The sequence below is a fragment of the Onychostruthus taczanowskii genome, unplaced genomic scaffold (genome assembly GCF_017590055.1).
Source record: "Onychostruthus taczanowskii isolate IOZ18803 unplaced genomic scaffold, ASM1759005v1 scaffold23, whole genome shotgun sequence".
Taxonomy (NCBI): Eukaryota; Metazoa; Chordata; class Aves; order Passeriformes; family Passeridae; genus Onychostruthus; species Onychostruthus taczanowskii.
In genome coordinates, this window is record NW_024499573.1 from 12375438 (window position 1) to 12402786 (window position 27349).

Genomic DNA, 27349 nt, shown 5'->3' on the forward strand with positions numbered 1-27349 from the left:
CTCACATGACAACAAAATCTGAAGTCCAGCTAGAATTCTCTGAAAGCGTATTTGTGATGTTCACAGAGAAATTTTGACTTTGCATGAGATATTTGGGGCAACACTATCTGTTACGTACATGGTTTTACTTAGAAATGGCAATTTTGGATGCAGACCAAAAACACACTCTGAAGGAACCTGGGAACACCCTTTTAGAGTCTAGCATCAGAGTCAGTGGCTGCTGAGGTGAGAGAGGCTGTCTCCATGCTAGCATAAAACTCGAGAGTTAGTTAGTATCAGAACTGTGTGCGAAATATCTGTGAGACGCAGGCAAGTCTCCAAGTCTTCAAATCACTAAACACTTTGGAAAGTCTGGGCACAGCAAATGCTGTATTGTTTTTTAAAAGCTGCACCAAACAAACATGTCAAGCAGCCTGATGTGAAAGCTCCAAACCCAAAACCTGTCCTTCCCCCAAACATCTACTGCTTGTGAACAACCGTCACATGTTAGGTTTATGGGCTAACGTTGTCACTTATTGAGAAAAGACTGAGCTATAAAGAATTTAATTAGCATAATGACTTTCACATCTAAAGCTGTACTTAAAATGTTCTCATATTATGCCATACACTCATTATCCCTCACTGAGCCAATGTATTTTTAATCTTTAAAATTAATTGTGGCTGAAAATAAATTACACCCTTAGCACATTTGGGAGACAAATTCATAGCAGTTGACTTAACCTGTAATAAGACTCATAAATAGGTACTCCATCTGCTTCTGCATCAGCACTGAAAGCCTTCATGACTAAAACTAACGTTAATACTCACATCTTGTTAATTATCACTTCTTGTTAATGAAAAAAGTGATGACTATTTCAAACTTCCAGACAAAGGTCCCATCACTCAATAACCTGATTATTTAATTTACACCTTTCATCACAGCACTTAGATTCCCAACCTAAAACTGTAATTTGTAATTTAGACACTGCACTTGTTCAAAGACACATTTTATAGATATAAAATGGGGGTATTGCTAAACCATTGAATTAATTATACTGTCTGGATCTGTACAGCAGCAGCAGCAGCACTTCAGTCTGACAGGAGGGATACTAGATCTGAAAGAACACTTCAATGGCAACGATGTGAGACTACAAAACTAAGCCCCAGACTGTGGGAGACAGAGATTTTCCAGCATTTGGGCCCCTGGACCCATATGTGCGCTTGCTTCTGCCCTGGAGCAGGGGCTGCTCGGAGCCGGGCTGGCATTGGCGCTGGGGCTGGCAGGGAGCAGGGCACCCTGTGGGACTGCGCCTGTGTGCAGAGTGATCCTGCCCGGGGACTCGGCAAGGGAGCTGAGCTCTGCGAGTCAGAGGCATCTGTGAGCGGATGTGTGAAGCTGTTGAGACAGGGATAGAAGGAGGACTCCAGTCTGCAGGTGGATCAGAAGGTAAAAGTGTTTAATGAAAGTAGCAGGTCTTTTATAATGTGACTCGCTAATGTGATAGGTGACTGGTCTCAAAGGAGAAACATCTCACACTATTGGTGCACTATGAATAGCACACTCTGGAGAACCATATCTATAAACAACAGTTACAGAAAGAGAGATAATAATTGCTTTAATTCTTTCCTCTACGATTCCCAGGCTCAGCCAAGCAGAAATTATCTCTGTTCTTTCTTCGACTGAACTGAGAATATCCACAGATATGTTTGTGCTTCTGCTGCTCATGCACAATGGTCTTAGAGGCATGATTACTTCTTTCTCTGAAAACTTCAGTGTCTTTTGATCTCACAGGATTATCTACCAGTAGGTATTCTCAAACACTTACTAGACTTTTTTTAAACCTACAGATAATTTAAAGATCTGGTGAAGCCAAAGGATTTATAAGGATCCATCTCAATGGATGCTAATTATTCAGTTTTGAAATAGCTGCAATTAATTTTTATGTGTTTTTCAAGTGGAATTTTAATTGTCAGATTTTATTAAGACTTTTATTTATGACATGGCACACTGTTGAGAAGTTTTTCCTCTATGAATGAATGAGTGTGCCTCTGTATATTTAAATATGGTTTAATTGCTTCTGCATGTCCAAGCTTAACGATCCTCAGAGAGGGTTCTCAACTTTGTTCCCATAAACTTATCACAGGACTTGGCATTTGTTCAAATCATGGCTAAGAAAATGAACATTCTCTGACAGGTGTAGTTCAAATTATATAGGGTGGTAGAGCAAAATTTAAAATTCAAGTAACTACTCAAGGTGTTGTCTGTCATCGAGTTGGCAATTTCTGGATTGTTGCTATCATGAAATGCTTAACAGGCTGCATGACAGGCAGCTGATACTCAGTACGTCTACAGATGCAAATGGACCTGGAAGTGCATTAGCAGTTTGTGGTTCATATCATCAGAGACGGTATTTTACTACATTTCACTTATGTTTGTTGAAAAAGAATTTTAAATGGTATAAGGCCCAATGATAACTGTTACCATGTTACTGTTCTCCAACCTCTTCCTACAATAAACAATATAAAGCTGATCTGCACAAATATGAATAATTAAGCAAAATAGTAATAATGAAGTCATCAAGAAGAGAGCAAGTACATTCAGGTATTCCTGACACATCTCTGCTGCTAGGACTCAGAAAGTAGACAGATACTGAAATAAATGGATAGACTCTAGATTTGAACAGAAAAATTCTCTCTAAAGATATTTTAAAAAGTCTATCTGGACAGCAAGGCCACTAAACAGGGCAAAGAATCTCCTTGTTTATTCCACTGTAATCTTAATCATGCTGAAGAAATTAAAGGAAAATGACATTGCTTGAAAATTGCTTGAATTAGAAAAGATACACAAAACCAGAGTAGTTAAAAATTGTGTATTTTCCTACTGGTAATTATTCAATCTTTAGACAATATTGCCATTAGAAGTTTTAATCCCTGTCAGAGAAATAAATATCTATCAAAAAAAGATTTAAATTGTGCCTAATGAGATAGTGAAGAGATTGAGGAATTTCCTCAAGTGCTGATTAACAATTTCATTTAAAAAAAAAAAAAAAAAACAAAACCAAAACCCAAACAACAGATGGTACAGAATTATTTTTCTGATACAAGTCATTAAAGTGAAGAAATAAATAATTTTGCCTTTCTTAAACCTTGAGAGACTGGAACTTGTTGCACTTGGTAGCTATTTCATTTTAAACCAAATAACACACCTTTTGAATATTCAAATAAGGAGCTAATAGTGGAAACAACCCAAAGCATTATTTATTCATGTGACAAGCTGAGATAGAGCAATGGTTTTTCTGGACTACCATTGCAAAAGAAATATAGAATAACTTCTTGTAAAAATGTTTTTATGAACTTCAATAAGTGAAAATAATTGGCCCATATTAGGGGAAAAAAAAGGTGCAATATAAAAAGAAACATTAACATCCAAGAGCAATTATTTAAAAAAACCCCTAAATCTATTAGAAAAATCTTACAGGGTTTCTGCTAATATTTTCCAGGCTTAATGAAATCTGCATAGCAATGAAGTTAATATTCTGATATGTTTTCCAGTCTTTAATAAGAGGTGAGTGTTTTGGCAGCTTTGAAAGAGGGCTGTAAATTCCTATCTATGATGCATAGTCTTTATGTTGCATGCCCCTGAAATAAGAAATAGTTACTGGTGTTATCATAATGCCAAGAGAATTTTGAGGATTAACAATAAAAGAGCTCCATATTTTATTTTGTAATACACAAGAAATACAGAAAAGATTAGATTCAAGGCAAGAAGATATTCTTGCTAACGGGATTTTTGCTTCATTTTGAAAGACCTGTTTTACAGAATTGTTCATTCCCAGAGAAAGAATACAAAATGAACACAATGTTATTCGACAAAAACAAGCTTGTAACGTGTAGGATTACTAGAACTGCATTGTACAATCTGGGTCTTTAAATGCATGACCTTCTTTAGCAAATAGAAGAGATTTCAAATACTGTTCAGCATCAGGGATGAAACCCTTTGGAAGTTGAATATGAACAATCATGTTGCATAACATGGATGACAGAAAAGGATTCTCAGAATGCAGGTGGCTAGCTGGAAATCCTGGGATGGAGAATAGAATTATCCAACTAAGCATAAACCAAGAAATGACTTTTGCAATTATTATGGCAATTAACTACTACTTTGAAAAGGAGAAGAAATCTTTCTCAAGGTTTATCAATCAACTGTCTTTAATTATAGCAAAGGCTGTCTGTCTCACTAGCACACTTGTCTGGAACAAAGGATGCTTGAACTCAATTTCTCCAGCCTAGTCTGTTCAGGGATGGAATGAGTTCTGCCCCCTTGAGGGACACACCCTGATAGGCCTACAGAAAACCAGCAACAGGAGACTAGAAGAAAAGTCAGTAAGCATGATCCTGGCATCACAGCCTAGAGATTACAGTAATCAGTAATTTGGAAAGGGCCAAAGTTAATGGTTCTCCACCAATTTTTTTTTCGTTTTAGATTAAGCAGGATTATTTGGGATGAAGGAAGAAGAAACAAGCTCTGGAGGCATCTGAAAGAAGATGTTTGGGCCTGTCTTCCCAATTCTTTGTACAGTCCTTGTAAGAGCAAGGTCCTGTTTTTGGCTGCTAGTTTATGTGTTAGCACAGTGGAAGCAGGATCAGGTTCCTGACAATCACCGAAGTAGAAGTATTGCAACTTATTTTCCCCTTCCAGTCCATCACAGCATTTCCTCCCTGACAATCTAAACACTTGAGAAAGTTTTAGGGCTGTGCAAGGATTTTGTGAGCTTAAGCAGGCATGTCCCTAGGAAGACTGACTTTAACTAGAACCCGTGGGAGAGTGCCAAAGCCTTGAGCATTGCCACATACTGCCATGTGGCTAACAAGGATCCTGGTACATTTCCAGTTCAGGCCAACTTGCAGTATTTCACAAAATGCTTGACACAGTTTGGGGTTAGCACAGGGCAGAGGCCATCCCCAGTTAGCAATGTGAATGCAGCCACTCTTTTTATCCTCTCTGAGGGAAATAATTTCAGCTGTATGGAAGAGATCTGCACCATGCTAGTTGGTCTGTTTTATTTCACAGTGCAGAAACAGTTTTTTCTCTTACTGATTATGTTATAATGAGTTCTAATACCCATCAATTCCCTTTATCCTACTTTTTTTTTTTTTTTTTTTTTACTGGCTTATTAATTTGTCAAGTCACAGAGAAACACATCCATGAGGAAACCTGAGCACATGTGCACATGAAACACATCCATAATTCTCCACTAAAGCTTTGAAAGACCAGGGCTAATTTTAGTTTGTCAGAATCACAAACTAGAATGACTTTTTAATCACAGAGCATCCTAACAGCTATTCAGTAAGTGATCTTCAAACAGTGACACTATTACAGTATCATTAAACAGTGTCAACAGACTCCTACAGTGCCATATGAATTGCTTATTTACATGGTCCTGTTGAGGACAATAGATTCTCATTCTAAATTGATAACTACCTTTTTTAATGGGAAAAGGATTGGAAAGATAGTAAATAGCCCCATGCCATGATGTCTATGTTTAGTCACTTGGTTTCTAAGCATCAATCATGAGTTATTGTTTACTAAGACCTATCAATATGGGAATAAACTGTTTGTAGTGGTTAAACCCTCTGCAAAAACAAAACAAAAAAAAATTGCATCTGAGTATTTTGGACAGAAACCACTTTATTTTGTCATCTTTATGACACTGAGCAATATGAAGGCAAGGTAAGAGATAAGATCCAGTCTCCCTCCTGTAAACCAACTCAATAATGCCCATTACATTTTTCAAATCATACCTCTTTAGAACGGAAAAAAAGATCAACCAAAATACAACTTACCTCCAATAAATGAGAATACCCACAAGAATCACTAGACAGATAAAAGTCAGGGCTGATACGACCACAAGTGGTATAACTGTCTTCTTCTCTGATTCCAGACTCTCAGCTAGACCAATACGAGACTCATGGCTAATATTACTTGCCTCTGCAGTCAGAGAAAATTGAAACAGTCCAAGTTTAAATTCTGAGAAATGCACAGCACAGGTGAATGTGTCTTAAAATGAGCCTACTTAATATCACTTACCTCTATTTTTTTACTATGTACCGCAGAAAGTTTATATATTTGCAAACCAGCTTACAGAAGATAAGCAGATAGAAGGTAAAGCAAAGTGTTCAAGCTTATGTGACTCAGCCCTCCAGCAGTGGAGACTCGTCTTTGTAAGAATAGCAGTGGAGACTCCTCTTTGTAAGAATAGCAGACTGTCGTTAAAATTCAGAAGAAAGTTTTTTTTATTTTAATCTGTTTTATTAGCTGAAAGCCAAATGAGTTAAGAAGTCTGAATACAGAATATTGAAATGTGCATTGGAATTGATATTAAACTGTCAGTCATATAATGCAAATCACTTCTCTGGCTAATAGGTTAATATAAAAATTATCTTGTAAAAGTCTTTATGTGCTTGCTGTATTTTAGTTTAGCTTTCTGTATTTTTATCCATTGCCCATTATGTAAACTGCCTTATAGATACACCCTGCTTCCTTTGAATCCAATTGCCTTTCTCAACTATACTGGAGCCACAATTAAATTTCCCACCTCTGCCTTTACAGGTGCTCAAATTATTATTTAGATATTGCTTTGGTTTTGTATTTCTGTGAGCCACATACTATTGGATGACAGAAATATTTGGACATGGGAATCTGTATGAAGATTAAAACAAAATATTTTATAATTTTATTAAAGAAGGAAAATCAACGGTGGACAACACCAATACTTTATTTTTAGCTTTGGTCAAATCTCAAGAAGTAAGTATTTTAAAGTTGTGACTTTGATGTAAAATAATTGACTTATTTTGATTTGTGCAGTTTACTGTGAGCATTATTTAAGATGCAGAAATAAGCACTTTTGTGCTTTTTAGAATTAAACCCCTAGAATGTTTTCTGCTTTTGCGAACAGTCCTAATTCAATGAATTTTCTGTATAAGAGCAGAATTTTGCTGTACAGAAAACATCTGCACTCCATTGGGATTTCAAGCGACAAATTTTACATGAATGAAAAGTTTTTACACAAAGGGAGGAAGGAATGGAGTTGAATCTGGGGAAAAAAAAAAAGACAGCAAATTACATGCTCTAAATAGGATGTCAAAAACCAAATGGCTTCACACAGTACAGATATCCAGGCAGCTCTATTTTCTTCCATTTTCTTGAGTTTAGAGGTTTTCAGGACTTTATGTGCAAAAAGGTCTAGGCTCTAATTTTGCAGATGTCTTCTTGGTTTAAATTCAAAATACTCTTTAACACCCATGTAAATCACTTCTTTTTAAATTCTGCAGCTCAATGGGCAAAGTAATTGAAGGCACAAAGTTGCTTCTGAAAAATCTCCCAGTGTCTGTTGAGTAGGTTAAAACTGGTACTTCCTATTGATTCCAGAGGAAAACTATGTGTATGCATGAGAAAGCACAATACGATCCCTTTGAAACAGTCAGAATTGCTTATCCAACTCTGGACTAATTCACAGCATAAAATCCAATCCTATCTGTGTGATGACAGGGTTCCTTGAAACTTCATGACCACGTTCTATTAGGACTCCTCCTATGGGGAATGAAGTGCAGGCTTCTCCTGTAACAGAGGGTTTCTTGCCTACTTCATTCACTCCAGTGATGGCTGCTGAAAAGGCAGTCTCAGCTATAGCAGATTTCTTTGGTTTCTAATAACTGATGTGCTTGGATCCTTTGCATATTTCTTTCTATTAATTTGTCTTAGTTTTTCAACAGAAGTTGAAAAGTTTGGGTAGTCATAGAGGTCTTACAGAGAAGATATTAGTTCAGAACAAGCATAGTTATGCATCAACAGCTACAAGACTGGGAAAAGTTTAAATGACTTTTTTCTGTAATGGTGACAATGAAAAGGCATTTCACCAATTTTTGCAAAATCCACTGCAATGTATAAGTAAGTTCTCAGGTGAGAGATTAATTTTTGTGTTTGCTGTATTTCTTTGTAATTTAAAAGTAAATATGTCTTTGATTTACAGGAGACCATGTTAGACATGCTGAAATGGAATGTTCAGCTTATTAAAATCCAGTATTTGGCATTGTGTGTTGGAAAAAAAGTAATGAGCTGAAATGATACCACAGAGTGTCTTTCAATAATATCTAGAAGACAAACTAAGTCTATTGTACTCCTCCTCCAGTACTGTATAGTCCTTTTTGAGTTACTATTGGTAAAAATTCAAATGACACTCTTTATGTAAACTCTAGAAGGTTATGGCAACATTCGTTCATACCAATAATATAATAATAGGTTTTGAAACATTAATGCTATTTTTGCTTATTTTTGAAGGAATGTTATGCATTTTACAGCACGTGGCAACTACTTACCAGTGAACTAATTCACTTATTAATTCAATTTTGTAACACCTACCTTGTTAGGACTCTTAGTAATTTCTAAGTTTTTTATTCCCTTTTAATTTCCATTTTCTATTTTTCATATTGTTCTAGCCCCAACTATATCGAGTGTCAATTTACCACCTTTTCATATCAGTATCCTGTTGCTCATGAGAAATACAACCTTATGTAATTAAACTGTATTTATTTGTAGGACTGGGTAGAAACCTTCCCAAGCTTTGTGAATGTCATTCCTTAATGGGTTTAGTTGAATGATACTGCCCTCTACAGATGATGCAAGTACATAACAGAAGTTCAATTTATTTGCTAAAATACCAATTCAACCTTGTTTGTTGTTTGGGTTTTTTTTCAAAGGTCGTAGATTATTTTTGACTTGATTCTTTGATTTTCAATTCTCTAGCACAAGAAGGAATGAAAATTATGTGTCTGAATACTTCATATTTTCCACAGTGCATTTTTAAATACAAAGGAAATGTGTTATGAGTTTTGACTTCTGACTTTATCCTTGGAATCATGGGTTGCAAATACTCTCACTGAATTTAAGAGGAATAAATAAGAAAATAGCATTGAATATGAACATATAGAGGAGACTCTAGCTCTTCTTTGGGAATACGCAAATCTGGCACAAAAGTTCTGCACCTCACTGAAATCTGAAAATGGCATACACAGAATAAAAATGAATGTCTTTATGAATCAGAATAAAACCAGCATCTTCTTCCTTGTTCAATCTCTTAGAAAACACAAAAAAAAGGTGCTGCTGTAAGTTTAAAAGAGAATATCAGAGGCATGTTTCCTCTGGCAGAGGCATGGTTTCCTCTGGTGGCATTTCCATAAGGGCAGCACTTGTCCTTGTACAAAGAATTCAACAGAGAACCTAAGTCCCTCACAAACCTTTAAAACTAAAAGCAACAATTAGCACTGAAACAAGTCTTGTTTCAGATTTTGCACGACTCAACTTCTGCTGACAGTATGCATCTATCCAAAAGCAGAGCATCAGTCATCTTACTGAAGAATATTTCAGGTACAGTTTTAAGTAGCCAGAAGTAGCATTCGCAAGATAGCCAGCTCAGTATGAACCCCTGTTCCCCACTGCTTCCTTAATCACACCCATTGGCACTGTTATGTTCTCCCTTTATTATCTGTAGATAAACCTTCTCATTCTCTATGGCACAAATGTATCCCCTCACAGCTTCCCACGGTATTCATTAGACTTATCCATAACTAACCTGCCTCAGAGATGTTGAACACTGATGAATGATCACTAGTAACAGATGAGGCTGATGATTGTGATGATCCAGGAGTTAATTCTGAGTTACCTGCTTCAACTGCCCCTTCAGTGTCTCTCTCATTATGGTCAGGAAAAATGAAATCTGTTGAAGTTTCGTTATCGTTAAGGCTATCTGAGGTACCTTGGCCAGAACCACTTTCTTCATCACTTGTCAAAACAGCCCAAGACTTAGATTCTGATGTGTTTTGCAATTGGACACTAGAAGTCTGAATGTGGTTCTCCACAATTTTCAGGTTGTTGCGCTTCTCAGGTATCACATTCGCTGTCAAAGTTGGTATGGATGTATAATTATGTCTGTCCATGGCACGGTTTATCTGACTGTCAGATGCAGCAGTAGAAAACTTCTCTTCTTCAGATTTCTCAGAATGTGAACTTATAATTAGGTTACTCTGATCCTTGTTATTATTTACCTCTGTATTTTCATCCTCTACTACCATATCCTGATCTTCTCTATGGGAAGTGCATGAGATACAGTTACTTACAGGGAAGGCATCATCATATTCATCGTAGTCATCCTCAACTACAGAAGACCACAAATCAGTACTGGACATGATACTGGGAGACAACCCAGAGGATTCTCCAGAAGGAATCAGCAACCTATTCAAAGTTACAGGGATCTCGCTTTTGGAAGGGACAGCCGTAACTGAAACAAGTGTATTTGGTAAAGGAAGAGTGTGATGAACGGACACATCAGAACCAGAAACAACTGCAGGCATATGAACAGGATCAAAACCAAGTGTGGAACTTGAAGAGACACTGTCAGCATCAATTCTTTCAAAAACACTTGAAGAGTGGCTGTCTGTAGGAGTAGCTACATGTGATGATGTGTCACCTGTTAGGAAGGGAGTTGTTGCAGCATTCGCTGCCTGGGACGGAAAGGCATTTGTATTTTCTAAACTGGTCAGCTGGAATGAAACATCGCTACTGTACAATGAAGGCATAACCTTCTGAACATCTTCACTGTTAAATAAACTGGATGAAACATATCTCTCATTTGCATAAGAAAAAGATAAACCTTGAAGTGACGCTGTGGGCTTACTAAAAGTGTTTGACATTGTATCAGCAACAGAAGGTGCAGATGTAGAATGCAGCTTGCTTTCAGTTGTAGCAGAACCTGGTGCCATTTGATGCACTAGTTGGTCAAATGTAGAACTATCTTTTTGAACCCTTGAGCTTTCAGCCAATACGGGATCACTAGGCACAACTGCAGCGGTGTTAAGCAGAGTGCCATCGCCAGAAGACTGGAAGGAGGACTGCAGTAATGCTTCGTTATTTAATGTAGCTGAAGTCTCATAAAAGTACAGCTGAGTCGAGGATAACATTTTGCTATAAGCAGGGACAGAGAGAGCTTGATCTGAGCTTGCACTAAGCACAGGTTTAAGCAAAGTGTCATCAAAGGCTGGAGTTGTAACATGCAAAGGCTGAACAGAAAGGTGCTTTTCTGTAAGTTTACTAATACCATTATCAAATATCTTAGTAGTGGGAAAAGCAAGAGAGACTGGAAGGATTCCCTTTGTGCTAGAAACAGGAAGTGGGCTTTCTTGCAGAGACATATTCTGCTCAATTACAACATTATTAGAAACAGATGTAGAAAGTTCATGTATTACTTTACTTTCAGCACTGGAAGCCATTTCACTTAAAGAAGAGGAAATTTTCAGTTCTCTCTCATCTCCATATATAACATCGCCTTTTTGAAGTATCTTATTAACATCACTAAACCCGGATGATTCATATGGAATCTCATCAACAAAATCAGAGGAAGAAACGTTAAGTACGGTCAAAGTATCTGTATCAGGCAAAAGGGACTCACTACCAGAGTATGCTTCAGACCAATCCGTGTCACTAGATAGAGAGCGCGTAGGCTGCAGCAAAATATCAGCTTGTGATATTACAGAAGAAGGTTTATGCACCAGTACATTGTTATAGCTGCTAAATAAAGGATCTTGATGAAATACATCAACAGAACCATGCACAAATTCTGCAGAGTCATAGGAAACAGTAAAGCTTTGGAGGGAGCCCACATTACCAGACAAAGCATAAGGAAGTTCAGACATTGTAGATAGTACATGCATATTTAAATCACTGCTGGATGGTTCAACTTGAGGAAATATGTGAGTTCTATTATGACCAAACATCAGTGTCTCCGAAGCAGCATGAGTGGTCTGATGTGACACCACATCAGCAAATTGAGCAAGGCTTGGCTGTATTAATGGATCACCCACTGCCAACGTCAAAGAAGCATGCAGGGACACCTTATCGCTTGCAACAGCTGGAGTAGCACTTTGTGGAAACATTTGAGAAACTGTATACAAACGGTGAAACATTTTACTACTGGAGGAAGCAGAGGAAAATGTAAGCAAAGGTACATCATCATAGGAAGACAGGGTGGGTTCAAATGACACATCAACACTGGGAAATACAGGTGTAGCATGCAAGGTCACATCACTATCTGATGTAGCAGGGGTAGTGTCGAGCATCTGAGAGTCAAACAATAAGGGGGTGACTAGAGGAAACACTTCACTACTGTAGGAAGGTTGAAGAGGTATCTCACCATTATAGACTGGCTGAGTTGTCTGAGAGAGTACCTCACTGGCAGCAGAAGCAGAACCATATTCTCCAGAGCTTGAAGAGATAGAGTGAGGTGATAATTCAGCAGAGGAGAAAGCAAAGGTAGAATAATATGGCAATTCTAAATCCACATCTGAAGTGTCTTGTAAAACCACAGGGCTGCTTGTATAGGGCTCTGTAGTCGGCTTTAATCCCTCTACATAAGCATCTGTGTAACTGGGCTGAGACAACTGCCCGCTGGGTGATGTATCAACAGATTGAATTGTTGGATCTGTAGCATTATGAAACCATAAATTTCCATCAGTGGAAGAAGTATGCTTTGGAGGCTCATAGGAGCTTGGGGGTGCTATGACTTCTGAAATATATTTAATGGAGCCTTGGGAAAGAACATCATGCACACTTATATCTGGACTTCCTGAAGGAAGGGCATCTTCTTGGGAGGCCTCCTCTGTAACCAGCTGTGATGAAGAAGTGGTAGGAACTGAACTCCAAAAGTCATCAGATTCCTGATGAGGTTTAAAAGAAGACAATAAGAAATCTTCGTCACTGAGGCCAGTGGTGGTTATTCTTGTTGGCTCGGTGCCTGAAGAAAGATATATAAACTCGTCTTCTCTGCCTTTGGTGGAGTCAATGACGTGAGGAGGAATTCCAGTAATTGTTTGGGATTCCAAAAAAGGATCTTCCTCTTCAGAATTTTCACCAATAGGTGGAGAAGTAGCATAATAAACTGCTTTGAAAATATTATCCTTACCATGCAATTCTTCTCTTGTTAGGTATCTATTTGTTTTGGCTTCACTGGGTTTTGTTCCCTTTTTTCCTTGACTGTAGCTGGATGTAATCACCTGAAAATCTCTCCTCAATTGGTTCATTGTACTGTCAGTGCTAGGAACCACTACAGTTTCTTCATCCACCTCTGTTTCCTTTTCATCAACTTCATCCTTTGAAAAAAAACATCATAGCCAAAGACAATTAAAAATGCTTATAGACTCTGAACATGAATGAAAACTAAAACTGCAACAACATATTTTCCTGGATCAGTAAATCAGGAAGGGTAAAGCAAAACAACACTTGAGAAGACTGTTGGTCTTAAACTAAAGTATTAACTGCAAGAACAGGTATTTTATCTTTTGTCTGGAAAACTATTACTTACTTGCAATAAAAACAGAAAAATGCTGTGTCGCAACAACTTCTTCAATATTGTGTTAAACTGTGTTTGAGAGGCAAAAATCGCTCACAATATTTATTTACTTTATTAAGGAGGCTCTAACCCTTTCCTAATAAAATGCAATTCTATATGCAATACATAGCACAGATTGTATACACTGCAGTGAAAAAATGGTTTTGCTATCAGAATGCCTTAGAGGTTTGCACTAATATCCTGATGGTAATTAAACTGAAATAATAACAACAGAATTTGTAAAATATATTTATGACCTCAATTCTGCTGAATTGTCAGTGTTTTCTGGAAGAGTTCATGATCCTCAGCAAGATTGTCAGAATTTCACAAGTGCTGTGAGTCATATCCCCTAGTCCTGTTATGACCCTTTGTTTTCTGAATATGCGTGACAATGAATAACAATAATTTGTGCAAAATCTGTGTTAGAGTTTTGCCTTTTAAGGACATATCCAAAACAGGAAAAAAAATTATGTGCCTAATGCAATCAGGATTTAGGCAGTGCTTGAGGATCTAAGGTCAAATCTTTTAATCCCCTCTACAGCTTTCCCTGCACGAAATAAAAAACCATATAATCGAAGCACCTAACTTGTTCAGGAAGCATTTTTGTTTTTGTTTAGATACAGCAGTCCCTGCAGTTCTGTGTTGTGTCCCCATCTAGTGCTGCACCAGAATCGAACCTGTCCCAGCCCAACTCTGCCATCTAGATTGAGGTAACCTTTCAGTTTCTGAAGGGACCTGATTTGACAGGCACACATAGCCCTAAGAGACAGAGCAGCGCAGAGCCTCTTCCAAAATAGTTTTGTTTTTTTAGTTTTTTCTTTTTTTTAAAGATCTGACTTGGTGATGTGGTTGAAATGCCACTGTTTGTTATTCCAAAGCATAATGCTGAGAGAAAACACCCAGTAGACAGGAGATAGGCACAGTTATCAATGTAACAACTCCTCAGTTTCCACTACAGTTTAGTTTGAGTAGATCTCCCATTCCTGCATTGAACAGGGCACAGCAGGGAGAGTAATGTAAAAAACCAACAGCCTTTGAAAGAACGTGCCCAAGATAAAGAGCTGCTGAGTATGTTTTTGACTGAGGCACTCCGCAAACAGGAGTTGTGAGCTTTTACCCAGTCTCACCAGAACAAGGGCTTCTCCCACTAGGCTAGAGCTGGGCTTCACTCTGCAGTCCTTCTTTGAAACAGGAACCCCTCATGCACTCACACAACATAAGGTACCTCAGATGTCACTCTCAGGTTTGGATTTCATTCTAAGGACTAAATACCTAAAATGTAGGGACAGAAGCACCAAGACTGATTTCCTTCAAACCTGGGCTAGACTGGAGAGGCCCTTGTTTCTATTTATGCAAGGCAATGTATGCACTTTTAAACTTTCTTGGTTCAAGTAAAAATCAGTTGATGTTCACTGGCACCTAAGAGATGCAATACAATAATCTAGATATATAGCTTACAACAACAGAGAAATGACTGTGTTACTGGTTACTCAGTGTTCACAAATGCAAGGGAAGGTAAATAGATAGGTAAGCACAGGCTGTGCTATTTAACTAAAAGAACTTGTCATGCAGTGAGAATATTGTGGTCATAGTCTGAAACTATAAATTAAAAATTATGAGGGATTACTTGACATTACTTGATAAATGTCTTACTGAAGTTACTGTCTATGTTGCACAATTGGTATGAGAGACTGTTAAGAACTAATTAATGGTATTTTTACATCTCTCCTTGCTGCGACACCACAGACCTAGTTACTGAATATGAAGCCTCCAAAGGTTATCATGAGATCATCAAAAATTTTGTAAAACAGAGCTGTACTTTAAAGTCTCACTTGAGTTCAAGAAGCAAATGAACCTCCAAGAATTTCTGAATAACAGTTAAACCAATAGCACACTGATAGCAGACACACTTGAATGTCACTCTTCAACACAACTATCGTCCTCCCTTACTTTAATTTACTACATCATAAGACCATCACAAGCAAGGACAAATCAAACTTCTCTTTAACCAAAAAGCCTAACACTAGATGGCAGCTTTGATTCTGCTAAACATTTCTGTCAGACTTCACAGAGGGGTGATTGTCAACTGATGCCCTGTTTTAAAAATAGGAATCTTCTGTGATATCCTTTACTTCACCATGTACCTCCAACCCAAACGAAATACTGAGGTATCTCCAGAGTTCTCTAGGGAGAAATATAGCTCAAAGACTATATATGCACATACTTAGGCATATGTATACATGAATGCAGATAATACACTCAGCTGGTGACACAGTTTTGTAAATTTTCACAGAATATAATTTCAATTTAATTGGAATATATTTATTTCAAATACTCTCTTAAAAAACAAATTAATGCTATACCTCATATTCTTCAGCTTCACTCAGTTCAGGAATGAGGTCAGCCTCTATAAAACAAAAATACAGACTGTATCATCCACAATTTTAAATAGACAGAATTCTGAATTCTGCAAGGACTCCACTGCCTAATCAATATGGTTATTGAGACAATGTAGAAGATTTTTTGTAGGATTGTGTTTGGAGAAGTGGCCAACTCCCTGCATCAAGGACTAAGGGTAGCAATGCTCACTCATCTAGGCAGGACACATTCGTTCAGACACTACGGTTTTGTCTGGCTCTATTTCAATACCATTGGATTTGCAGTTTTGGAGGAAGCACATGTTGGCTGGGGAAAGCCAAGTTTACAAAAATATTTTCAATGAGAACTGCAGTTTAATGCAAAAATACAGAAGTGAGAAAAACAGTAAGTCTGGGGATCAACTATTTCTCTACATTAAATCTGAAAGCTCTGAAGATATTCTTGGAAAATAATCTGTTCTATAATTTTCATCTAGAAAATTCCTTGTTTGTGCACCCAGGCTTGGACTTAGGTACTATAGCAACAGCAATGCCATCATACTCAGTATTCAGCAGGCTCCATGCTTCCAGCAAGGCAGACCAAAGAGAACCACCCTTCCCAGTGCTTACAGCCTTTTTCAAACTCCCACCTACTTGATTTAATGTAAACCAGTTGTATTACATCCCAGAAAAAGTCCCTAATAAACAGGTACTGCACACTCTGTGAAGAACTACTCTAGAGGCTTTTGAGGCATCCCCAATTTTCAAAAATAAAAAGCCAGTTGAAATAGGTTGAAGAAATTAATTTCCTACAACCCAGCTGAAAATCCATCTCTCCAAATTTAGAGGTAGTCTCTTGCCTTCTTTCTCTCTTTTCAGCCAAATCCAATGTTATACTTCTGATGGTGGTCAGCAAGAAAGGCTTCAAAGAAGGCTGAAAGAAACATCCACCTCTCTGCTAGGAACTGGCACAGGTCTTCAGTGAGGAAATCTAACACCCCTTCCAGAGCACTAATGCATTTTATTGCTCCTTTGGTCCACCAAAAGGCCCATATCCATTCCGAGTCTTTCTAAGGCTTTCTCCTAAGCCATGTTCTAGCACTCTGTCTGCACACAAGTGCTAGCACATATTCTGATTTGCACGAGGTGAAAATGCCAATCTCTTAGCCTGGAGAGCAATTCTAACAACACCATCACACACAGCTCCATGTCTGCATTTCCTCCACAACTCCCAAATGTAGTTTGTTCAGTACACTAGGATGAAGAGTCCATCTCTATATTTCTCTTTTTTGCTAAGTCAGGTGGAGGTCTGTGACTTAATTTGTATTCTCTTTGGTCTATCCACATATACGTTTCAAAACAAATTAAGATGTGCTATATGCAACATACACTAGATGAAGTTTATCAAACTAATAAGATCATACAGTATTATCTGTAGGTTATAGCATGCAAACAAATTTTGACTAAGCAATGCTGCACAAAATCTTCACAAATTGTCCTTTAGTAACAAACATCTATAAATTATCAAATACAGAATTGACCTTTCTTTAGATAGATAGATAAAAAAATTATCTTACCTCTGACTCCTGAGGCCTAGGAGGCTCTGGGACAGGGTGGGAAGGGGAGTGGAGGGGAGGAAGGGGTGGATAAGATAATGATATTCCCTGGCTTCTCAATGATACAAATCAAATATTGACGTTAGTCTGAATGCTTTCCCATAATTGACCCATACCATGTACTAGGTATTCAACTTCATTTTTTTCAATTTCAGACTTCTCTGAAACGTGTTTTTAGTACAGAGGAATTCTATCCATACTTTTCTGTGATTACTACTCTTGAGTTGAGCTTTAATCAGACTAAGTCAGAAAAACAAACTGTAGTGATTGTGCTAGAGTATACAGTAGGGTACATGCTCTCAAATTCCACCAGCAGGAAACTACAGTTTCTTGCTGTTTTCTCAAGGGAGAGGCATTAACATACATACATTATATATATATATATATATATATATATATATAACCTCTTTATTAACAAAAACAGTAATTATCCAGGATCCAGAAACTTTATAAAGAATATGTAAATTTAGATGGTCATGTAAAATTTATAAATTTATTTGTCAAAAGTATTAGAGACACACGCTTACAGAAGTTCTGTTAATCCTGTTGCTGAGCTTTTGATTTGACAGATTACAGAAATATAACATTCCCCATCCAAGGTGAACAGCCACACCCTCCAAAAGGTTGATGAACAAGCTTGTTTATTTTTTCTGAAACTACATATTGATTATTCTATAGTATACATTTTAAAATAAAATAATTAGAAAATTAGTTAGAGTTCTGTAGAGGTCTTTTCCTAGTCCATCTTAATGACAGGTGAAGAAACAAATACAGAGAAGTAACTATTTCCCTACATTTTTTTAATGGAAATGCTAAAAAATCTCTTTAAAAGAATGTGATTTATAATCATAGAATTATGTGCACAACATAAACTCTTTTCATTTCTGTACTGACATGTAATAAAAAGTAAAGCCTGTTTCTTTTGATTAAATTAGTTTTCTTATTTCTACTTTTATCAGTACAACATTAGAAAAAAGCATCTCCTAAATCAGACATTTAATATACACTTAGCGCTTTCTAGGACAAAAATCTCAAAGATGAGTTATAAAGAATTTCATAGTTAGACCCTCACAAAGCATTGCTGACAGCACGAGCTGCCAGGCAGGAAGACAGCATTTGAGAGCTATGCCCCAGCATGCTGGGTTTTTTTTTTTGACAAACACCAACTGAAGTCTACACAAAGGAATAGGAATTGGGAGTTATATACTTTCCTTTCCTGTGTCAGCAAAAGCATGTAAGTACCACCAGGATTAGCTACACAACAAACTACTGCACAACCTTCAGTTCTATACAGATTTTATCTAGAGTCAAAGCACACATTTACACAGTTATTCAAAATCCAATTCTAATAACAAATGAAAATTTCATAAATAAAGGTTGGATTTTTATCAAAGCTCATTAAAATACATTATACATGATTCCCTAAATTTTCAATGGAAATTTTGTAGCTACATCAAGTAGTGCATTTGTTGGCTTTTACTAAGTGGAAACCTACTGGAAAAAAATTTAACCTGCACACAGACTGTATTACAAGATGAAGGGTTGCAAATCTGAAGAGTTCAGGAAAAGCCCAGAGAGCAGAGGTCTCCACTGTGGTGACTTGCGCAGTGTCATTACATTACAGCTCCTGAGGCTCCCACAAACTAGAGTAGAGACCACGGCCCCAAAGAGGTCCTTAATCTTACAAAACATTGCTGAGAACAAAGCCTTGGATCTGTGGGTCACCAGAGCCCGTAGAGCCCTCACTAACCTTATGGGAAGCACCAGACTGGGTGGGGAGAAGGCATGAGAAACACTCTCTTGCAAGTATCTCAAAAAGGAAAGTCTAAAACAACAGTGTTCAGCTTTTTGAATACCAGAGCTCATTAGAAGTGGCCACTCCAAGGACAGAATTCTTCTTGGAAAAGGGCCCATCTAATGGCTCCGCATGACTCATGTCTTGCTTTGGCTCTTAACGGGAAGACTAATTGATCTGGAGGTGACTGTAGTGAATTTCATCTTAATTAAACTGGATTACTCAGAGTAATTCTTGAAAATGAAATATTTAATTTATGCTTTATGTGTGTCAACTTTATTTCATGTCTTCACGGTGAAGATAACTTTTCTTTCATAAATTCCCAAGCAGGAGCTCCAAGAAATCCCCTTTTGCCTCAAGATCTATAAAGCAGATCACAAAATCAATTTGATGTTATAGTTGTAATCAGCAAGCTGCTCTGAAGAAATCTTTCTTATTAGATATCTACATTCCCAAATATCTGTTTTCTAATAATAGATATATTATAATTAAATATGAAAATATTTGAAATATTTGCAACAGTTAATTCAGGTGTAAATAATTAGTAAAATTAATTATGCAAAAAACCATTAATGTTAGAAATTAATGGAAGATTTTTTCCTATTTTAAAATTGTATCCAGAGTTGATACAGCATGTAAGAAACTTACTTACAGAGCAATGTACACTCTTAGAAATCATACTAATTACATGAGAGGAATTTTTCCCTGAAATTTCTTTATTCAATGCTTTCAGATGTATCACTGTGGAAGTGCCAAAAGAAAAGAACCAAATTAGATTTAATAACTTTGTGTCCATTTCAGATAAGAAGCATGTGAGTGAAACTATTTTTTTTTAAACAGGCAAATATTCATTTCAGTATTTAATTTTTATTTAAAAGCCTTGCTCTCTTTTTATTTAATTTTTTAGGAAATTTAAAATATCAAAGTAAAAATTAATGATTTACCTGTGTAAAAAGGCTTGAGAGTATCAAACCTTCAGTCTGATATGTAACATTTGTTAAAACAAATGTAACACAGTCTGAAATATAATATTTATTGTAAAAAGTTCTCTTGTCTGAGCATACAAATCTCAGAGAAATTTCTGCTGATGCTGGAAGGTGAAGTATGTAATTTTCCGGTACGTATTTCCCTCCCTCTTCCTTCTGCTGGAATGATTGCAGAGCCCCTGTTCCGCATGACTTCAGAAGTAAGCAGGGCAGCCGTGCTGGCTGGTGGGACCCGCAGTGCTGGCCAGGCACAGGCTGCCCAGTGCCTCATCCTCCCCTCCAGGGGCTGCTCCCCAGCAGCACAGCTCGTGCCACAGGTGCACTGGCACTGCCTGCCCAGCCCCTGTGCCCCTGTCTCTCTCCCTGCCTCTGCACCCACGTCTCCTTCCAAAGGGGCTCACGCAACACAGCGGGGCTGGATGCAGCCCATCCTTACAGCAGGGATACAGCACTAGCAGCAGGAGGGTGGTTTATCCTCTGGATATCGCCTACACTGGGCTTTGTTTTGCAATATGTATTTTCAGAGGTTTTACAGCTGCCATGGCAGCACAGTACTGACTTGATTTGTTGTTAAATGATGCTAACACTATGCTGCTCATTTGTCTTTCTATATAGAAATGGATGTGGGGTATGTAGATGTACTCTCATCTGAGAAAACTCTTCAAACACAAACCCAGCAAATTCTGGAATGTAAGTGGAAGAATATACTCTCTAAGAGATGGATAAAAGGTAGACAGAAGAGTGAAATGTCAGGCAGAATGTCAGAACTTTGTTGTGGACTTTTTAGAAAACTAAAGAGAAATACGAAAATTCTGGTAGATACTAACTTAAGACCCCAAAATACATTATTATACACTGCGTTTTAAAAACAAGTTAAATCTTTATTAAAAATGTGTATTTACTATACCTGATGCTGTGTCCTCCTCCTACAGAGAAACCCACATTATTATAAACCTACTACCCTTATTAGTCCAGAATTCATGTGGAGGAGATTGTTGAGAATCACATTCTCTCTCACTGTAATGGAACGTGGCTCCTTTGAAAGGAAAAACTGGCCTGTTTTCCCAAGTTCACCACACCATCACTTATGACCTTGCTATAGCTAAACAGACATATGTCACTATAATACTGAATTTACAGAATAAATAAGCAAACAACAAAATCCAGGCCCTTAGATGGAAAAAAAAAAAAAAGCTCCTAACATGATAAAAAAACCCGTTTTTTTTCTATTTCTACTTACAGTGTTCTTAATTAAAAACACAGCCCTCACTCACTTTCATAGGAACTGAATCTGATGCTAAAACTTACTCCAAATTTAAGGAATTATTAAGGAGAAGATCAAGCTTCATGCTACAGTTTCAAGTTATTTCATATTTACCAGCAGGCAGAAGAAGCAAATCTGGCTGTGAAATCATTAAGATTTTTTTGTTAGGTCTTTTGATTTTTTTGCGAGGCAGCATTAAGAAGCAAGGGAATTTCATCATCACAAGTCTTTTGAAATCAAACTCCAAGTATTTATAAGAAATCAAATTTCAAAATCATTCATATAGACTTACAAATCATGTAGTGGGGTTGTATTTTTTGATTCCTTAATACTTAGGCAGTGTGGATTAATTTTGAGAGGATGCTTGAACCATAGAGAAATAAGACCAAACATGGTTTTATTTCCCTACACATCTAAAAGATACACTTGTGAGATTTGTGTGAGATTTGAAATCAAGTAGGTGCTTTTCAGAATATTCTTAGAATTAAAAAAAAAAAAAATTAGCATGCAGTTTTTTATAGGTAGTGCTTACACGGACTTATGTCATGTAAAATATCATTAGCAAGGGACATGCTGAAGGTTAACTGCAGTGATTTTGAAATTTCATTTTGGCATTATTTGGAAGTCATGCATTTCAACTGGTTTGCAAATAAACTACTTCAAATACAGATTTTTCAGCTAAAAGAGATCACTAAACTCAAAAGACCACTTACCTGCATCCTCTAAAGGCATATCAACAATTACTTGGTCGCTGTATTTTCCATACAGACCATTAGAGCAAACAGCAACTATCTGAAGAACATAACTTGTATTGGGCAGCAGATTGTTTAGAATAGCCCCCTAAAAGGAAAAAAAAAAAATTTACTTGCAAATAAGTATTAATAATTTGGAAATGTTAGTTTTTTTATAACACATTTCTCTTATGAAGCACAAAGCTCCTTTCTTCTAGTATTATAATGAGTGCTTTTTTATTTTATTGTCACAAATGGTTTTCAGTCAAATTAAAAAAACCACTTGTGACTTTTTACATGGAGGATAACAAATCAAAGAACTATTTAGTGGTGAACACAAGTTTAGGTAACATTATGTCTGATGAGTCTTTAAAGAGGGTTAGAGGAACAGATCTCATTAGTAAAATACTATGAAGCTGTAATCAGTAACTTAGTATTTATAGCAGTATAATTGAATTGAATCTCATTAGTTGCTTGTGTAGGTCATTCTTTCACATCCATGAGCAATGAATTACAGGTTATTATTAACTGACAATTGGGTTTTATGGCAGGGAGCTCTGTGATTGACATTCTCATGGCAAGTATAGGCAAATCAAAGCAACAATCTGTAGAGTTTTTCCCTGTTCTAGAAAAGAGATTTTTTTTTCTTTTGTTTTAAATTGTCTTTGTGGCTTTATAGCCAAAAAATTAGATAATTTCTCTTCAATCAGCTCTCAGCTACAGTTTAATCCATTACAATAATTAACAGTAAGTTGTTCCACCATCATCCCTTTTTATGAAACTTGAAGAGTTTACAGTTACCAAGTCCTGATACCCATCTGTCAGAAACTCGTGCTTAGTCTGGTCTTCTCCATCCAGCTGTTGATAAAAGACAGCGAATCTCTCTATTGTGGTGTCATATACAACGCGAGGTCTTTCCCAGGTAACAAGAAGACTAGTATAATTCTTTGGATCAGACTGAACATTTTCAGGTTCTGAGCTGCAAACTGGAAGAAAGAAAAGAGGAAAGAATATGGTATTTAACAAACGGTACAAGTAACTCTACTAAAATCTTGAGACACCGCCTGAGAAAACCAATGAAAGTCTTTTTGTGCGCCTCAATTTTACCTTTCTACTAAAATATTTGAAATGCCATGCTATTGCAAACAGAACCAGTATTTAAACACTAGATTTCCAAAAGCAAGTAATGTTGAGGACTGAGTTTCCTCTCCCTGCCTCTTATAACATATTTTGTGAAATATTAGTATCCAGTTCCTCAGAAATAAAATATAAATGATAAAACACAAAGATTCTTATATCTGTCCTGGGAATCAAAAAAATCTCAACAATTCTACTTTTATGGCTCTATGAAAGTAGCACTAGAAGAGCTGCATACTCTCGCCCTAGCTATAATAAACTAATCTACAGTTGATAGTTTTTAATGGTCAAAGGTAAACCTATTGCTTGAATTTCCCCTCAAGGCTGTTTGAATATTTTTACAGTACTTAAAGAAGAGAGAAAAGGTAAATAAGAAGAAGCTAAGTATTGCATTAACAGTAGTAATTTCATGTTATTATATTTTGTCTTGTTATTATATTTTTAGCTTGAATTGGAATAAATGAGGGAACATTTTTCACATCTCATAATGTGCTTAGAGCAACATATGAGTATCTAGAAAAAGAAAGCAAAAAAAACCGATTTAGCTTACTAAGAAAACAGGTGCAGATCCTTTGGAGTTTTCTAAAAAGAATCGAACACAAGATGCCCCAAGGCTTTCGGGGACAATGCTGCATTTTGAAAGAGAAGCCCTTCAGCTTTGCATTTCACCAATTGAACACAAGGGGACACTCAAACCCCGTCAAAATATTTGTCAAATTTCTCCCGCTCCCCAGGGAAAGTGGGAAGTTCTGAGCAGCTTCTGTCTGAGATAGCCAATGGAAAACAAGCAGCACGGCTTTCCAAACTTCTGTGTTTGTCTGTGTAAGCTAATAGCAGAGGCAGCGTTAGTCTGTGTAATTTAGGCAAATTCCCTTTCTGAGTTTTGAATCTACTGTGCTATATAACTGATACATCATTTTATTAATTAGACTTAATTATTTTAATTGATGCAGAGAAAGAGCAAATTTAAAAAAAAATCTCATGTTGTGTACATTCCATTCCATTCCATTCCATTCCTAAAATGTGTCATTCCTCCCCATTTCCAACAAATGGCAAGGAGAAATGATTATACTAGCCCTTTTCAATTCTCAGCATGAACACAGATGATTTAAACAGATTTCATTATCTTTCAATGAATCTAAAGACTCCTCAGCTATTTCTTTCCAAAGGTGTTTAAAATTCTTGTCAAAACACTTTTTTATAATATAAACAACAAGCTTCTCTGTATTCCAAATTCTTCTCTACAGTCTTTTTTCCTCCCTTCATCTTTTTTTGCTTATGAGTGAATTTGGTTCTGAAATCTCTGCCTGTATTCAGACTCATAGAGCAGTATTATAAAACTTTTAAATGTACAAAGTTTGTTCTTCCAGCGTTATTTCTTTGTTTTATTTTTTCCTTTTCCAGGTGGTTTTTCGATTTTTTTTTACATAAAAAAAGTCCTCCTTTTTGTTCTCCTCCCTTTGAGGTTCATCTCACCAATGACTGACAATACTACTACATGACAATCATGTACATATTATTTCACTTCAATTTCTTCCCAAAATCTTTTCTCTTGCCCTTCTTACGTCACTTCATAAATCATCCTGCTGATCCCTTTTTTTTTTCTACCAGTCAGTAACACAGAAGTATTTTACTCTGCTTTTTCCCATTTTCCTTCTCCAGAGACTAGAAAGGAGACCACATGAAAACTTACCTAATTAAGTACTTCTGCTGTGATACTGACTTTTAGAAAATCTGAGCAAAGAGACTGCAAGAAAGGGAGTTCTTGAGTCTGAAGACACAAATTCACAGAAAAATTTGCAAAAAAATTCACAGAAAGTCAGAGGCCTACTCAAACCCCTGCTAAACTTGAAGACAAGTCTCTGCTTTCTCCAGGTGAATACTTAGATTCTGGTTTTGTGTATCATATCACGTTGTAGCAATGCATCTATCTTTACTTATTCTTCTGTGGAATAAAATGCTACCCATGTAACTTAGGAAATTTTCATCTAAACTTAATTGCATCATGGGGAACCACTGGGGGTACATCAGCTAAATCACTGCCAAAAATTGCCTGGGCTATGTTTTTGACCAGAAGACCTTTATAACCTGCCCAAATTTGGCTTTTTTCTCTCCCACCTTTGTTGCGTTCTTCTACTTTAGTTTGAGATTATCTTTTCAATTCAACTTTTCAATTGTTGAAGCCATGAAATCACTTCATTTACATTTAGATATTCAGGGGCTTTGTAGATCCCTGCAGTGTGTGGCAAAAAGCAATTTTTCTATATTCCAGATACACCCTCTCTGTAATAGAGGTGGAGCAGCACAGCAGATGTCTGCTGGGTCGACCTTGGCTGGCCACCAGCTGCACACCCAAACACATGCCCGCTCACCATCCTCAGCAGAGCAGGGGAAGAAAGTAAGATGAAAAAGCTTCTCTCTGTAATAGAGGTGGACCCAGATGTCTGCTGGGTTGACCTTGGCTGGCCACCAGCTGCCCACCCAAACACATGCCCGCTCACCATCCTCAGCAGAGCAGGGGAAGAAAGTAAGATGAAAAAGCTGATGGGTCAAGATAAAGACAGATTGTTCTCCAACCATCATCACAGGCAAAACAGATTAGACTTGGGGAAATTTATCACCAATAAAAACAGAGTAGGATAGTGAGAAACAAAACCAAAACTATGAAACCTCCCCACCCTTTGCTTCTTCCTAGGCTCAACTTCACTCCTGACTCTTCCATCTCTCCACTCCCAGTGGCACAGGGGAATATGGAATGGGAATTTTGGTCAGCTTATAACATTTTGCCTCTGTTGCTCCTTCCTCATGCTGTTCCTCTGCTCCAGTGCGGAGTCCCATCCACAGGATACAGTCTTTAATGATTTTTTCAGCCTCTGGACAGTCTTTTGGGAACATATTCCTACACTGTGGGTCCTCCCTAGGGTCAGAGACCTGACAGATAATCTGCTCCTGCATGGGCTCCTCTCCACAAACCACAGCCAGCAGCCTCCTCCCACATGGAATCTCCACAGTCTGCCACAGGACAGGCTGCCTCACCATAATCTTCACTGTGGGCTGCGTAATTGTAGCAGGCCCAGGGCCTGCAATGCCTCCATGGCGGTCAGCAGCCCAAGACAGGCAAAGCCAAGTCATGATGACTGGGCCTTAGAAGCCCCTTCTTCTGCCTTTCGGACCCTGCTCTGTAAGACTATTGGTCACTTTCCTTTGACCCTTACTGTTGGACAATTTCCAAAACCCCTGTAGCCTATATAAAACCCTACTTTTGCCCAGTTTGGCAGAAGAGTTGTCCCTGAGAACCTTCGTAGAAGACCCCAATAAAGACTTCCCTACGGAACCTTGCACGGCCTTCTCCTCTCTCTCCCTGCGTCTGCCTGGCACTCAGCAAGCTAAAGAGCTGAATTCACAAAGAGCTGATAATCGCTAAAGAGCTGAAATCACCAAGAGCTGAGCTTGCTAAGGTTGCCTGTGGCTAGCAGCTGCTCGGGAGCTCGGACAGGCTGTGCTGAACAGGTCTGTGCTATCCAGACCGTTGCAGCCCACCGGGCATACCCCGGCAGAGGCCGCATTAGGGAATCTCTGCTCTGCTACTGGAGCACTTCTTCCCCTTCTTCCTTCTCTCACCTGGGTGTGACTGAGCAGTTTCTCATGTCTCACTTACTCCTCACTGCGGTGCAGCTTTGTTTTCCCAGAGGTGCTGTCACCATGGCTCCTGTGCCGTGAGATGGGTGGGCTGGAGCCAGCTGGAACTGTCTGGGTCTGACTCGGGGCAGCCCTGGGCTCTCCTCACAGAGGCTCCCCCTGTTCCCACCACCGCCAATGCCTGGGCACCTGCACCCCACACACTGTGCCAGCTGAAGTGTCCCACACACATCTGGGAATCTGAGAATTCACACTGAAGTCACGTGGACTGAGGAACATGAAAGGGCAAAGGCACGAGTCCTGACCCCATGTCTCACAAGAGAATTTAACTGACACAGCCACTGAACTTTACAGGGTTGTATTTCTCATGGGAAAACAGGCTGACTTTTTATCAATATATATTGTCAGT

General features: G+C 37.8%; 1 protein-coding gene across 1 annotated transcript in view; it reads right to left on the reverse strand.

Moving 5' to 3' along the window:
• The window catches only part of PTPRZ1 (protein tyrosine phosphatase receptor type Z1), a 122069-nt gene that overhangs the window by 21218 nt on the left and 73502 nt on the right, over positions 1 to 27349 (reverse strand). Inside the window, exons 10-14 of the mRNA XM_041405332.1 lie at positions 22966 to 23150; positions 22147 to 22273; positions 15779 to 15822; positions 9609 to 13176; positions 5824 to 5968 (exon numbers count right to left, since the gene is read on the reverse strand). Of these exons, the coding sequence (XP_041261266.1) occupies positions 5824 to 5968; positions 9609 to 13176; positions 15779 to 15822; positions 22147 to 22273; positions 22966 to 23150 (4069 nt within the window). The remainder of the gene's footprint in view (positions 1 to 5823; positions 5969 to 9608; positions 13177 to 15778; positions 15823 to 22146; positions 22274 to 22965; positions 23151 to 27349) is intronic.